Raw genomic sequence first — 16,391 nt, forward strand, 5'->3', positions numbered from 1 at the left:
GGTAACATTGGATATTGAATCCATTTCTCTAAAGTCACACTCAACATGTTTTCTTTAACTGTTAAAAGCCATACATTTTGTCCAGAACAATAAACTGAGAAATTAATTTCTCTAGATGTGGCTCCATTGATTGGAAGGCCAATGTGATCTTCCTGAAACCAAAAGACATCTAATCTCTAACTCAATAGCCCAGCCTCCATGTTTTGACCTAACACAATATAGAAGGCTCCAACTCAAATCCATGTGGAGCATGGGCACTATGTCACTTGATGCAGAAATGGTGTACCAAATGTTTTACAAAATAGGACTATGATGACAGTGTTCAAACTCCGGATCACTCTGTCCACATTTGATGTTGATTTTAGAGATACTCTCCCACTCTTCTGCAACAGAAGAAAGGTTAACACATAAACTACATTCATAATTGTTGCTCCAAATTAGTCATACAAAAGATTACGTCTCAAAAGTTGCAATCATGATGCATATTATGTCATAAGAATGAAGCAGAGCCTAGCTGGTGAAATGAAGTACAAGCCCCAAAATGACCGGTACTTCAACCAATAAAGTTAATCCATAGAAATAGCATTCAACAAGTGAAATAAATGCTTGTTTTTCCTAGGTAAAGTTAGACAAAATTAGATCATATGATAGAAAGCTTTCCCCTCCCAAAGGTTTATCCAAAGTACAATTATTCTACAGGAATTCATACAATTATCAGCAGCAGAAAACCTTGCAAAGTATGTCAAAAAATCACAGGGAGAAAGCATTTTTTAAAAAAACTACTACTTTCTTATTACGTACATACTTGGAAAAAAAAGTTATGTGCATAAAATATTTTTTGTTAACATTCTATATAGAAGTTGATTGCAATATGGTAAAACCTTACATTAATAAAGATACTACTTCATGGAAAGCTGTTTCATATAGTTTTTATTTCCTTAGAGCAATCAAATTGAAAAAGTGAAAATGAAAATACAATCATGTTGGCTCAGCACAGGAAATCAGATCACTTTGTATGTTTGTCCAAGAAATATTCTGTATAAACACAAAGGAGGTTTTTATTTTTGAGTAATAGAAATACAATAAAATCTCCATAAAGATGCTACAACATAAAAATTCCAACAAATCACCCAGGAATGTTTCTTAATACTCTTTGAATGATTAGAAATTACCATTGCAAATATCATGCTCATTTCATAAATATATAATCTATAATCAATCAGTATTTACAACAATTACAGTATTTATTCCACTGCTGAAAATGTCCTCAGAAGGATGTCTGCAGCTAGTCCAGGAGTTACGTCACCACTGACGACTTTTTCTTCTAAACTGGGAATTTGATTCCTCACAGCTGGATGGTTACAGAAGTACTCAGTAATATTCTCCCGGATTATGTTCCACATCCACACCTTTTGTTGATTTTGCCTTTTTATTTGCAACTCACCACTTGCAACTAATGTGGTGTGGAATTCTACCATTTTCTCCCAGAGTTCAGTAAACCCTTCTCCATATTTTGAAGACACACGCATCACCTAAGAAAGAAAGGAAAATCCATAAACTTATCTCACAAATGGATGTTTAATTTGACAACACCTCAAATAAAGCAACATATTTTTTCTAATCACTAAACTCCAATAATTACCTAATACTATGCAAACTGTAAATCCAAATCTACACCACCATGTAACTGATGAAGCTCCATGGCACTGCAAGTTGGAAGGTAAACATTTTATAATGATAGTTATACCATATATTCAAATACAACTAATTCTAGTCTATGGCATTAAAAAAAAGACTGCTTGAAGCACAGTGGTGGTGCTGGAAGAGGATGAAGACTTGCGAACCACAAATAATGTGTGCCATTCAGCCTACATTGGTCAACACCTTATTGTAGATGTTCTTTCCACACCCCTCCCCCTTCTCTGAAACTTATACTGCCGCCTTTTTAAGTACTTCCAGCATTCTGTATTTTTATTTCAGATTTCTAGCTTCTGAAGTTTTTTTTTTGCTTTTTTGTTCTTAGACTATAGTATTGGTCACTACAAAAAACATTATCTTTTTTGTAACTATTTTGCAACCTCTGCTTATAGTTACTATTTAAGACCTTCTCTCTGTTTTTTTTAATAAATCATTAGTCTTTTCACCCTATCAGGTTGGATGTGATGAACCTTTTTCATGGTGGTGTTTCTAATTGGTGGCCATTTATTTTCTCATTGTTTCTGTCTTACTATCTCTGCAAGTGTCTCCTTTGTCTATGTGGAATAACTATGTGTTATTTTATAGATGTACTGTTAGCTAGAAAAAGACATAGAGGATAGAAAAAAACTGGGCTTGCAACTCTGAAATTCCATGAGAGTGGAGGGGGAGTATTCTCTGCTATAATCCTTCGATGTTTTCTCAGCCATTAAAGCAGGAGACAAAGACATTTCTGTAGAATTTCAAATCCAATGTTTGGCCTATGAACAGACGGGTAAAAGGTTTTGGATGTTCATGGATGTTCAGATGAAAGAGTTAGGGTTTGAATGAAGCATGGGATGATGAATGGATACGAAGGAATTTGGATGTACTAAGAGAAGGGGAGAAAGAATGAGGCCGAGGACAGTAAAACAGACCAGCACACAACCTATTACCTGCAGCCTTATTCTTTTTAAATTGACTTTTCACAAAACCTAGGCAATATTGAGGAAGTGGAAACTCTTACAAATTTTTGAAAACTAATAAACAGTATTTATCCAAAGAAAATAAGATGAAGAAATAGGAAAAAATTTTTAGTTATCTGATTTTTTTCATTTCGTAAACCTTGATGGTTTTTCATTGGTAGATTTGAAAATAAATGAGCGACTTAATTTATTAGTGTTTGCTTTTATATAGAAAGTGGCAAGGCAGGACACAGACGATAGTTATTTAAGTTAATCAAGAGTAAAAATGGCATACATGTGTGACACTTCGAATAAATAGCAACTTTTGTTTTTATACACATTGTTAATGTGTGGTGGACCCAAGATCAAATTACATAGATGTACAACAAGTATTCAAAAAGAACAGCTCTAAGTGGATTACAACCTAGTTATACTCTCCATTTCATAACTTCTACAAACTTTTCAACTGTAGTGCCCAGCTTAGAACATCAGTTTGCCTTTCAACTGTTAGACCCACGTTTGGATAATACCTAGGTTTATAAATGAAGTCTGCATAAGGTTTCTTTGTGGAACGTTGGGCAAGACTCTGCATGATGAAAAGTATATAATAATCTAATTTGGATTAAATTCAAAATCACATTCTGGAAAAAGGGTTGTTTTGAATGGGAAATGGAAAGTCAACATTGTGCACAAAATGGCACAGTTCTGAAATTGAAGATTAAGTTATTTTGTTATATTGTGGGGCAGTAAAAGACTGAATCACATCCATTCCCTCAAATTCCAAATCTGGGGATAAAGTAAACTGAACAACTTGAAACATCTTGACTATTAATTCCATGGGATTGGAAAATTCAATATGCTCCAGGCAATTTTTTTTCTACTTGCACTTGATCACTGTTCACTTGTTTGGCTAGGATCTCCTTTCAATGGATGCTCAATAGTTAAGTCCACTTTGGCAGTATCCATCTCCATGCCCCCTACCCTCAGTAACCCCCAACAGCCTCCAATCCAGCCACCTTCTCCTTTCTGTCTCGCAGAATATTTTTATTTTGATATTGGCTGACTGCTTACTCAAGAACTGCCCCTTCACTGTGGAGAGTCTGGATGAACTGGTGTTGAGTTATGAAGTAGCTTTAGGGATTCCGGGACACTCTTAAACAGTAAAAATAAATCTAATGTGCAAACTGAGTACCTGCTTCAATAATTGCTCTGTGAAGCAAAATGCACAAAGATTTCTTATTGGTTGTTTTAAGTATGCACTTGGTGGATGAGGAACTATAATGCAAAGCACTTCGGTGAATGAATTAAGGGAATAATTAATATTAATTTATATAATTTAGAGCTCTAAGAGGGCTAAGCATGCTGGGGTACAGATTGGAAAATCCAAATGTTTCTACTGCAAAATGAGTTTGGACATGTTTGTAATATTAAATTGTGCCTGTGTAATGAAAGTACAGAATTTCTAAATGCAAGAGCAGGAATCATTTATTTGGAACATATTCCAAATTTTTGACTATATCAATTTCCTGACAACTATGTTTTAATATGATAATCACAAATTCACCAATAATATAAAACTACAACTTCATTAAGTAAAAAAAGAGAAAGAAAATATCAAACATTAAATGGTATCTCAGAGACTCTGAGATTAATACTGGTATAAGACTAAGATCAAGCTAAGGAATTCATTTGTAAACCATGCATCATCCATACTTTATGCATACAACCTTAGGCTTCCAGCTCTTGGACTTTTTATGAAGCAACTTTAAAGCACTTGTATATTCAGTTTGGATCTTTCGTGCAGGAACAAGGAGATCTCCATCAGATTTCGTTACAACCACCAAATCTGCCATCTCTATTATACCACGTTTAATTCCCTAAGGAAGAAAAGAAAATTGAACTCCTTTGGAATCTGCTTAATGAACTTGCAATAATATTTTCTATATTTTTAAATCCTTCCCTGCAAGTTACTGTGGAAACTTTTAAAGCCATTTGGGAATCTCACAGTGTTCAGTTTAATTTTAAGTTGGCACCAAACAGAGATCAAAATTATACATAATCAAACAACAGTTTAGTCCTTGAGGTCAGCACATGAAATTAAACAAACTGTGGATATTGAATTAAAATTTCAATATTTTCCTTTCATAATTTTCTGTTGCATCCCAATTTCCCTTTCATGGAAGAGGTAATGATCTTGGCTACTGACTGTTTTACAGCTGCTATCAATAATACAGCTAGTAGAGCTGCTGCCTCAAAGCTCTAGTGGCTTGGGTTTGATCCAGATCTCCCGTGCTTTGTGGAGTTTGCAGTTTCCCCTATGACTCCCCGGGCTTCCCCTGTGTGCTCCAGTTTCCTCCCACATCCCAAAAAAGTGCGGGTCAGTAGGATAATTGCCGCAAGTGTGCAAGTCAGTGGTGGAATCTGGGAGGAGTTGATGGAGATGTGGGAAAATAAAATGGGCTAAATGTAGGATTAGTGTAAACAGGTGCTCGATGATCAGCATGGACTTGGTGGGCCAAAGGACTTGCTTCTGCGTTGTATGAGTCTATGATTCTACTTGGCTGAAAGAATCCATTCTGCCCAATGAAGTTGCTATGAAGTGAAGGAATATAAATTGGGGAAATGGGAAAAAATCCTTGTCTCCTCTCCTAACAACTATACAAATGGCTCTTGCTGAAAAGTATGCACTTTTAACAATTAGGATAATACAGGATTGTGTTCCACTGTGACATTCTTGTCGACAAATGATCTTTCACGTGTATTAAGTAGATTTATAGATAACCACATCTTATGGATACCAGCAACATTCTAGTAATCACCAGCTTACAAGTTGCAAGTAAGTTTACTAGTTACAAGTAAGTTCTTACAAGAGAAGATCGAATATTTAAATAAAAAGCAACATAGAATGGATAAATAATATGCTCAGTACATCTAACTTTTCTCAATTTCGAAGCTGTTTCTTTATCATTTAAGGTTCTGTTGTGCAGTGATATATATTAATAACAGAAAAAACAGTAAGTAACTTGACCAAGAGGATATTTTAAAAAAATCAGGAAAGAACTGAGAAATGTCTTTATAGGCATAATCCTCAGCACTCAGGATAAATACATACCCTGAATGAGCATCCAGACAAATAGGTTACATAATATCAACAGGGGATAAGAGGGCTCAGCAGAATGAGTCACAGAATAATAGAGAACTGAAACAGAAACTTGCACTAACTGTGCCCATGATGACCATCAAATACCCATCTATACTTAACCAGTTATCAGAACTTAGCCCCTAGCCTTTTATGCTTTGATTAAATGCTCACCCAGATACATCTCAAATGACGGACTACTTGACTCCCTCAGATAACGTGTTCCAGATTAAAAGCACCCTTGGGTTGAAAATAATTCTGCCTCAGATCTCCTCTAAACCTCTTACCCTTTACCCTAAATCTATGTCCTGTAGTATTAGATATTTCTGCTAAAGGGGAAAGTTTCTTACTCTCTATCCCATTTATGCCCCTCATGATTTTGTATATCACCCTCAGCCTTCTTCACTCCAAGGAAAACAAACCCAGTTTCTTCTCATAATTGAAGCACTCTATCTTGAGCAACATCCTGGTGAATCTCTTCTGCCCACTCTTGAGTGCAATCATATACTTCCTATAGTGTGGTAACCAGATAGTACATAGTATTCCAGCTGTATGCTAACCAATATTTCATAAAGTTGTTCTGTGTTCTTATATTCTATGCTTTGGCTAATGAAAGCAAGCATTCTTTGCCAATTTATTTACCTGTGTGCCACATTCAGGGATCTTTGGACTTGTACACCAAAGTCCCTCTGTTCCTCAACATTCCCTAGGGCCCTACTATTCATTATTAGTCCTCCCAAAGTGCATCACCTTGCACTTATTAGAATTAAATTGCATCTGACATTGCACTGCCTATTTTACCAACTGATCAATATCATCCTTTAGCCGAACATTATTTTCCTCACCATCAACAACACCAAGTTTCATGTCATCTGCCAATTTGCTGATCATACCCCCTACGTTCACATCCAAGCTGTTTATGTATATAACAAACAGTAAGGTCCCAACACCGATTCCTGTGGCACAACACAGATCAAAGGCTTCCAAACACAAAAACAATCCTCCACCTTCACCCTCTGCCTCCTATTGTCAAGCCAATTTTGGATCCAGTTTGCCAACTTGCCTTGGATTCCATGGGCTCAAACCCAAGCAACATCCTGTGAATTACCTCTGTGTCCTTGCTCAGAATTGCCTTCTTTATCTAACCATATCTTTTAATCTTAATCATAATTTTCAATACTATTTTGCAACTCAAAGGCTTGTTTATCCTCCTATGAAAATGAAAAAAAATTACATGGAATTATTTTCTTGAAGAAAATCATTTACTTTACATCATATGCTATTTCTATTTATTCTTTAATTTCATAAGTCAAGGAGCAATGCGTTAAAACAAAATGATTAGGCAGTTTCCATCTCACCTGGAGTTCATCTCCCCCTGCTGGTGAAATAAACAATATAAACATATCCACCATGTCTGCTACTGCAAACTCAGACTGGCCCACACCTGTGTAAAACAGAAAACACATTCAAATTGCTTTACTAAATATGGTTTAGTTAAACTACATCAAGCAACTGGAAACAGAAGGGTTAATCAATCAAAAAAAATTGTTGAAAAGCATGATCAACAAGGAACTAAATAGTTTCAGTGATGACCAACAGAACATGAGGGTAAAAATTCTCAAACTACATCTAATGAAACAATGGCAAAGTTGGGAAATCTCAATTTCTACTGATTGCAAAAATGAAATCTCACACCACTTTGATGAGCCTTTTTTCTTTCTGTTTGTTTAAATAATTTCCATAATGGTTTCATATAAAATTTAGTTTACTAGTTTTCTGGATATCAAGGAGGTCTAATGGCCTACTCCTGTTCCGATTTCTTGTGTTCTTATTCAATCAAATAATTTGTAAAATCTAGTTTAGTACGGTTCAAATAAACGCTTTTACTGTAGATGCTAGGAATCTGAAATAAAAACAGAAAATGCAGGAAATACTCAGCAGGCTAGGCAGCAACTGTGGAGAGGAAAACTGAGTTAATGTTTTAGTTAACATGTCAGAATCTGTATCAGATTTATTTTAACATTTTACAGAGAAAAGTCACAAAAAACTGCATCTCCATGCAATTCAAAACCAGAATTTGGTACCAATTTTAGTTCAGTTTTGAGAAATTAGTTACTTCCATATTGCTAATGAAGTTAAATAGCCAGAAATAATGAAAATGATCAATAATGGGATGTTGTAAAACCTGGAAATCTTAACTTCTTTGAATATTATTAAGAATTCTGTGCCAAATCTCTATGGAAAAGTTAAGACCTATCTTTTTTCCTTTTTCTGCTGTAGTAATACTTATCCACTGCCTTTCCACTTAGTATTCCAATTACAAATTGTTGCACCCTCAATCACCCATTTATTCACGTGTCTTTACTTCCTCGTTTGCTCACTTCTGGTTCTACTCAAGCCACCATACCCTTGCAGCTCAATCTCAATTTCTGAAATTTTCTTGGCGGGTGGGCCTGTCTGGGGGAAACTTAAAGGGGTGAGTGAAGTGAGCTTCAAGCTGTTCATGATCAATGGAATGAGGAGGAAGAAAACATAGGAGTGAGGGGAGTGCAAAGTGGAAGGGGAGTGAAGAGGTGGTGGGAAGCAAAAGTGAACACAGAGAGATATGGGATTGAATGGAATGTGGAAGCAGTAAGAGGAACTTTAGGGAGGGAAGAATGATAGAAATGAAGTTGGAGAGCAGTAAGCTACATTCTTCTCACATTAACTTTTGGAAAATGTAATCAGGAGTTCTCTTTCACATCATGCTCCTCCACCCAATGAAAAAAAAGAGTGCAAAACAGCAATACAAGGATAAAAGAACCAGATGAAAGGAAGTCCAAATACTTTGTTTTACCATAACATGGAAAATCTGTGTGTTTACACAGGCTAGCAACTCTTAAGTGGCACAGGTTATGACAGGTTTTATTACATGTATCTCAGAACAAAAATGTTTCGACTTGTAAAATAGCTTCTTAGTTTAAATTCCTTCCTTGGGTTTGCCCCTCTATCCCATAATTCTCTGGGATCTCTGCACTCATCTAATTCTGGCATCTTGCAAGCATTGATTGTGGTTGTGATTTCAACATCCAAGGTCTTATGCTCTGAATTTCCTCCTTAAGTGCCTTCAACTGTGCACTGCTTTCTCCTCAATTATGACATTCCTTAAAACTAATCCTCTTTAACAAGATTTTGTCTTAATATCTCATATTGCTCAGTGTTAAATTTTATTTAAAACACTTCTCTGAAGCATCTAGGAACATTAAGGAGGATTTTGTGGATTTTTTGCACTGGGGACAATCTTGGAATTGGGAAGCATTGGGATTCTAAGACCTGAAATAAAGATCACAGAATCTGGCAGGAGAAGAAAGAATAAATTTTAGAGTCCAGCAAAACTGATAGATTGTCACAGCCAGGAAAGTAACTATAATGTCCTTTAAATGTCATATGCATAATTCTGTATTGTTGTTACCATTACCACAACCAGTTTATATGACATTTATGTTCAATTTACATCTTTTCTTTTATCTAAGCCTTTAAACATAATGATCATATTGAATGAATTTAGTTGGTCTTCCTGATTATAGTACAATTTTTCTGAGTTTATTTTACTTTATTGTTATGGATTTTGTTCTCATGGTTAGCATTTCAAGAATAAATTCATTGCTGCCCTTTGTAAGTTCAGCAGAAGACTGAACCCCCATCCTCATACACTTCAAACATGAGCAGCATGCTATTAACTACTTAATTTTAATTCACTGGGTACAAATCAGATATTTTTACCCAAGCACATAAATGGCCTGATTACCTAGAATTCAAATAAACAGTAAAACCCTATTAACACCTTTTGACTTTGGTAGTGCTAGACAAGTAGATTTTCTTGACGACTGAATGTTACTCTGATTAATACAATATATTTCACTATTTTTTTTTTACAAGTTACACAATAGTATAATAAATTTTCCAGTGACTCTGGCAATTTTAAACAGTGGGAAATATATAAGCACTCCAGGCCTTTGCTCTGGCTGCAAATCTACCCACGTTCTCAACCCCTGGTGTTCCAGACCCCAATGCTGACGCTGGCCACACACCCAGCCCACTGTCCGGTCCCCAGCCCTGACTGCACTCTCGACCCTGGCTCACATTCTGGAACAATAAGCGTCTGGACTAATTGCAGACCATCAGGATTTCCCAACAATTGGCATTTTACTGTAATGATTTTTGTAAACAGAAATTAGAATTGGGAAACAAAGATTAATGGTATACTTTCGAGTTAACAAAAAATTTCATTTCAACTGAACTACTCCTATACCCAGCTCCTACCTGAAACATCCTTGCTACCCTCTTCTGCAGGGATTTTAAAAGGAGCAATAAATGCAATTATTATGCAAACATTTATTAAAAAAAAGGCAAATGTTGCCAAAAATTCATAGCAGCTGAATCCTCACAAATTGAAACTCTCTAGTCCGGCATCCTTGGGACCTAACCAGTGGTGGACCACAGAAATTGCTCCTGATCATCTTCCTCTGAGCCCGAGAACTGTTCTTTCCTTACAGGACACTCCACAGGTTATGTGAGGATACCATTCCTGAGAAAATGGTAACCCAGAGTTTCTACAAGTCAGGAAGGCTGTCAGCTGAGATCGCAAATGTTGCATTAATAGGTTGATTTGTACAGATCTTAGTTAATTTTAGATCTTAATTATATCTTAATTAGAATTAGTTAATTAGTACAGATCTGTACTACAGGTGCAAAACATGTACTTACAGTTTCATTTATTCATTCTCAAAAAAATCAGCAGTCCAAATAGTATAACCATTAACACATAATAGGACAAGCGATGTTTTATGCGTAAATCTTGTCCTACAGTCAGTAGCATGTGTTCAATTTCCTAGTTCCATAGATCTAATGAGACTTAATTCTATTTCTTGATGGCCAAGATCAGGGCATGGGCTGATCTGACCAGATTCCCCTAAGCTATCCCTTGCTGTATTATGTCAAACGCTGAGCATCGTTAACTTGAGCAAAATTTATGATCTTCCGTCCCCTCCTCTGCCAGTGCAGTCACAATGACTTCTCCCTATGTTCCTCCAGATTTGGGTCCTCCTCTATGCTCTGTAACATTCTTAAAGTATTTCAGATTCCAGCAGTCTCTTAATTCTGGGATTTCCTATTCTAGTTCTAATAGACCCCTTATTTTTCTTCACTCCAATAATTTCAGAAAGTTAACACAACTCACTGCTGCCTGATACTGTGCTCACTGCCAAGAATCACTCAGTAGCTTGCACCCCAAATGTCACTGCCATTGATATCAAAAGACAAATTTCTCTGCAGTGCACTGTATTACAAAGTGACCTGCTCCCAGTCACCTCCCACTCCTATCAATCCAATTTAAGCTTAGTATACTGCCAAAATGCTACTAAAGCAAACAGCAACACTCTTTTCAATTCCAATCTGTACAAACTTGCTCCATATCTGCACCACATTTCCATCTCCCTGAGGTCTTATAAGTCAAGAGGAACAAACTAAGCAATACATAGGCCAAATAACATGCAATGTTCAAGATAACATATTTACAATTTGCAACACAAAAGTTATAAAATACTGGTAAATTCTCAGAACACCGTACCATAAAATTAAATTTACTTATTCAAATACATCAGTATATCCGAGTACTGTGTTGTTATTGTATTAATTAACATAGGAGCAGCACGTTATCCAACTCGGAGAGAGAAATGGCATGGAAATCTGCTAAAACATGGACTAAAACCAGAGTCCATCTCTGCTGCATGTGTGAAGTGCAGAATTTCCAGGTGAAGTGAAAAGGAAAAAGAAACATGGTGACCAATTAGGCAACTACACTATACCAGGATTTTCTGAATAGTTCCACGTGTTCAATAATTGCAGAAAGGAAGAGGACATTTCCAGCAATTTCTGTTGCACCTGCTTATCAAGGTTCCCCAAATACTGGGTGGTGGGCTTACACCAGCACCCTCCTCAGATCAAAAGGTCTGAGGGGTTCTCACACAAGCCATCACTGCTGCAAAAATGCACACACTGGTACCCCAACCTCTAAAATTTCACAAGGCGCATCCCTATTTCTACGATCACACAGACACCAGAGGCAAAAACAGTCTGGCTTGGAGGCTCTGAAGGAGGTGTCTGCATATCCATACTGCCCCAGAGGATTCAGCTGAGAAAAATGAAATGGATCTTTTATGAGGTGGCTAGGGTGGCCTTACTGAGATGGTTATGCATTGTCTGGCCTGCCTGACCAAGTGCAAAAGTTGCAAAAAAAACATGGAGGAACTCAATTTCCCATCCATAGCAAATGATTGTGCAGAACCAAGAGAGCATCACTTTCATTCTAGAGGTGATACTTCTGTGCAAGGGTAAAACAATCCATTGAAGCACAAGTGGAGGACTCCGCTATCAGATTTCTGAACAGTTTATGAATCCATTATTTTTTTTTACATTATTTATTACTTTTGTAGTTTTTATAGTAATTTTATGTCTTTGCACTGTACTGCTGCCACAAAACAACACATTTCAGTTCATATAAGTTAGTAATAATAAATCTGATTCTGTTATCTTAGTACGTCAATGTTGTATAATGTTGATGCAAGTAAAGCTCTGATCTTTCTTCCCTGATACCAGCATGCTGATCTTCAAAATAAAAAAGAGCTGCGACTCATCAATAGATTGCTGTCACTGAGCAGAGGGATGACACTTGATGTTCTCACTGAACAGTGAAATGCCATCCATGACCAGGAACAGACAGATGCCATTATTGAGAAGTTTGCTGTTTTCTGGGAACAGGGAACCGCCACATGAGCAAGTTGCTGTTCTCCACCAGGAACAGAGTTATGTCTTTGAGACCTCATACAGAAACTGAAATTTTGTTTACCACTATCATGCCACACCATCCCCGAATCAAAATGCTGCTCAGAATCTGAAGAAAACAGGGATTAGACAGGTTGAAAATATGAGGGTGCATCATTAGTCACAGCAGATTGGTACTCCATCATCTACCTGGCCTGCTGACGGTGTGGAGCCAGACATGGTCATCTCCCCTCACAAAGTCAATGTTTCTACTCTCACCAGTGGCTCTCACACAACATGCTCACTTTTGGTCCATTGCTAGCTATCCCAGACAGCAGCTTCATGTGACCAAGAGTACAGTCTAAAGCAAGTCCCTTTGCTGACTGTCCAAAGGAGAGGAAGTAGACTAACAGCGGCAACAGAGGGAGTACTGATTGATGACTTGAGGCTTTCCAACATCAAAGTTAAATTACTCTCAAGGGATATCTCACATCTATTTTACTAGATAGCTAACATCAATTTTACAAGTTTAATTTCACCATTTAATTCAATGCTTCATAATTTAGTAGAATTATTTTGATCATACTTTTTTTTAGAAAAAAGGTTCAATTACTCCTCGTGCAGGAAATGATGATCCAACTACTAAAACTACCAAGTCATATTGGCCTTGATGTTGCTGTTCCACAGTGGAAGACACTGCATAATTCAAACGATTCTTTGCCAGAAAGAAGAATATAACTTCATATACACAACAGGAAATTACAAAAACAAATATCACCATAACACTCATCCTTTTTTGACTAAACCACTGATGCACCTCTATAGTTTTCTCTCCAGATTAATGAATATTCATCTCATGATACTGCATTTTTGACATTCTGCAGCTGCTAAGGTACTTGCTACACAATGATATGCTAAAGTTAATAACTCCAGCAATTTACACATTCATCCTTACTGCAGAACAGTTAATGATGAAAGTTGATTCCACAAATGGTTATAAAACCAATCAATGCAGCTGTTCAATAAGAAGTCATTCTTTAGTGTGTAATGCATGATCCTTAATGTGTTGCCACATCACAAAAGAGTTTATGTCCCTTAATGAAGGAACTAATATTTTGCAGAATATAAACAGAAGTATCTGTGGAGAGAGAAATAGCTCACATTTCAATTCAATGACCTTTCATCAGGATTAGAAATTAAACACAGGTTGTAGAACAGGATAGGGTGGGTTGAAGGGAGAATGCAGAGGTCAAAGCAAATGCCTGTTACTTTAATTCTCAAACCAATTCTGCAACTGAAGAAAGAGCTGGTAAGACCACAAGTGACCATATGCAAGGTTTGCACTGGAGGCAGGGCAAAGATGGTTCACTGGTTTGATTCTTCCTATGTCAGCACCTTTATCCCAGATGAAGTTGAGCAGGTTGAGCCCTAACTCATTAAAAGCTAAAACAATGAGGTAATGTTATGGAAACATTTAAGAGAGAGGATGATTCCACTTGTCAGGGTAGATCTAGAACTGGTGGGGCAGACATGGTTTCAGAATAAGAGGTCACCCATATAACATGGAGGAATTTCTTCCTGTAGAGGTATGACTTTTTGGAGTTCACTATCAGAGACTTGTGGAGACAGAGACATTGAATATATTCAAACTGAAAACGGACAGATGCTTTGACCACATAGGTGAGAGCAAGAAAGTGATATTGAGGTCAAGATTGGATCAGCCATGATTTAAATTGAATGAAAGGCACCAATTGGTCTGCTCCTGCTCATTTCTTATGTTCATTCCCACTTTGACCTCTCACACTATTCCAATGAAGCCTGGCATAAGCTTGAGGAATAGCTGGTTACAACAACCTCACTAGGCACATTATAGTTCTCAGAATTCAACAGTGAATTCAACACTTACAGATAGCCCACCTTTCCATTTTCTATATCCTGACAGTCCCTTTGGAATGCTGAAAAGGGAAAGAGTTAATGGTGGTGGAACCTTACTGATGGTGCTGGAAATTACAAAGGATGAAGTATTAAATGCAAAGGCTGGTAGGATAGAAAGCAAGTACTCAGGTAAACCTGTCATTGCTCTGGCCAGGAGTAGAGGCCTCCCACACTGTTCCAAAGACACCCAATATAAGCTTGAACAACAGTATCTCATCATCCATCTAAACATGTTGTAGCCTTTGGATTCTGTATTGAATTCAACAATTTAAATCAACTCACTTTTCCTTTTTGAATCAGAACTGGCTAGTTCTACTGTAAAATGTCCACCTGTAATATTGGTCTGATTTTTCCTCTCTCCACATACAGCTGGACATCTCCAGTATTATTTTTTGATTTTAACAGCAGCTCTGACTTGCATTTCATGGCTTTAACATGACCCTTTGTTTTCTCTCTCCCTCTCTCAAACTGCCCTCATTAATCTATTAACCAGATGACTCCATAAATATTAAGATTATCTAAACAATCCTAGGCTCACCCTATCAAAAATTTTCCCATTGTCCTATCAATTTCACCCCCCACCCCCAATCCTCTCTACAACTTAAAACTAACTCTTCTCACTTTCCTAGTTCTGGTGAAGGGTTTTTAATCCGAAACATTAACTGTTTCTCTTTTCATGGCTGCTGGCTGATTTGATTCCAGCATTTTTGGTTTCATGCATCTTGAATGCATGCAAGATCCTTTTGGACAGAGAATTCCAAAGATTCCCACACTCTAGTGAAGAAATTTCTTCCATTTTGGTCCTGAATGACCAAGCCCTTAGTTGTGTATTTTCTCTAACTTTCTTATGACATTGGAGGCCCCACTTGGTCATTGAGTCTATGCTGGCTTTGAGGGCATTCCCGTCAGTCCCACTTCTCTCACTTATTTCCCTGTAATTTATTCTCTCTCACATGCCCATTAATTCTACCCTGATTCTCCTATCATCTCTTACAGGAGGGGTAATTTATAATAGGCAATTAACCCACCAGCATAACTTTGAGATGTGAGCGAAGACTGGAGCATGCAGAGGAAACTCGCATGGTAAGAAGGTGAAAGAAACTGAGATCAGATTCAAACTGGGTCATTAGAGCTGTGTGGCAATAGCACTAAATGCTGCATTACTATGCCACCCTTGTGACTGTAATCCAAGTTCTGGTCATCCCTATATCTATCCTGTCAATCTCTGTAATCTTGAATTTTTCAATGATATTAACTCTTGTTCTTTTAAACTCCAGAGATCATTAGCCCAGTCTGCCTAATCTTTCTTCGTGGGGTAACATTCAACCCTCAGTCTCTGGAATTAATCTGCTGAAACTTTGTAGCACTCCCTCTATTCTAAGAATATCCTTCCTTGGGTATGGAGACTAGACCAATAAACAATATCCTGGGTGTAGTCTCACCAGATCCCTACATAATCCCATCACACTTTGCCATAATGAAAAAATAGAAGTAAAACCAACATTTCAAATAATATTTATAGATCAAAGCTTGCACATTGCCTAGAAACTTCAATTAATCTTCAAGGTTCTTCCACACCTGGAATATTGTGTATTGGTCTGGTTCTTCAATGATCACTTTCTGTGCACCTTTGTCTATTTATTTTTCAACATTCCCAAATTTATGCCCATCTTTCCCAGATGCTTTGTTTGGAGTCCTTCATCAAGCTTTCACCCATGCCATAGAACAAAAACAGCTACTAAAGCCATCCAATGTATGATTGTGACAAAGATAATCCATTTCCACCTGTTTTACTTCTCAAACTATTTGCGGTGTTCGACAAATGACTACATCCTCCAAAGTCTCTCCATCAGCATCCATGTGGGTGCTGGGTTCCA

The 16,391-nt window shown here is 37.1% G+C and overlaps 1 protein-coding gene across 1 annotated transcript in view; it reads right to left on the minus strand.

Annotated features, from left to right (window-relative positions):
• Window positions 1-913: 913 nt before the first annotated feature.
• The window catches only part of mmaa (metabolism of cobalamin associated A), a 34,336-nt gene continuing 18,858 nt past the window's right edge, over window positions 914-16,391 (minus strand). The window contains exons 4-6 of the mRNA XM_052040831.1: window positions 7,137-7,222; window positions 4,367-4,516; window positions 914-1,532 (exon numbers count right to left, since the gene is read on the minus strand). Of these exons, the coding sequence (XP_051896791.1) occupies window positions 1,245-1,532; window positions 4,367-4,516; window positions 7,137-7,222 (524 nt within the window). The 3' untranslated portion in view covers window positions 914-1,244. The remainder of the gene's footprint in view (window positions 1,533-4,366; window positions 4,517-7,136; window positions 7,223-16,391) is intronic.

The sequence above is a fragment of the Pristis pectinata genome, chromosome 2, assembly GCF_009764475.1.
Source record: "Pristis pectinata isolate sPriPec2 chromosome 2, sPriPec2.1.pri, whole genome shotgun sequence".
NCBI lineage: Eukaryota > Metazoa > Chordata > Chondrichthyes > Rhinopristiformes > Pristidae > Pristis > Pristis pectinata.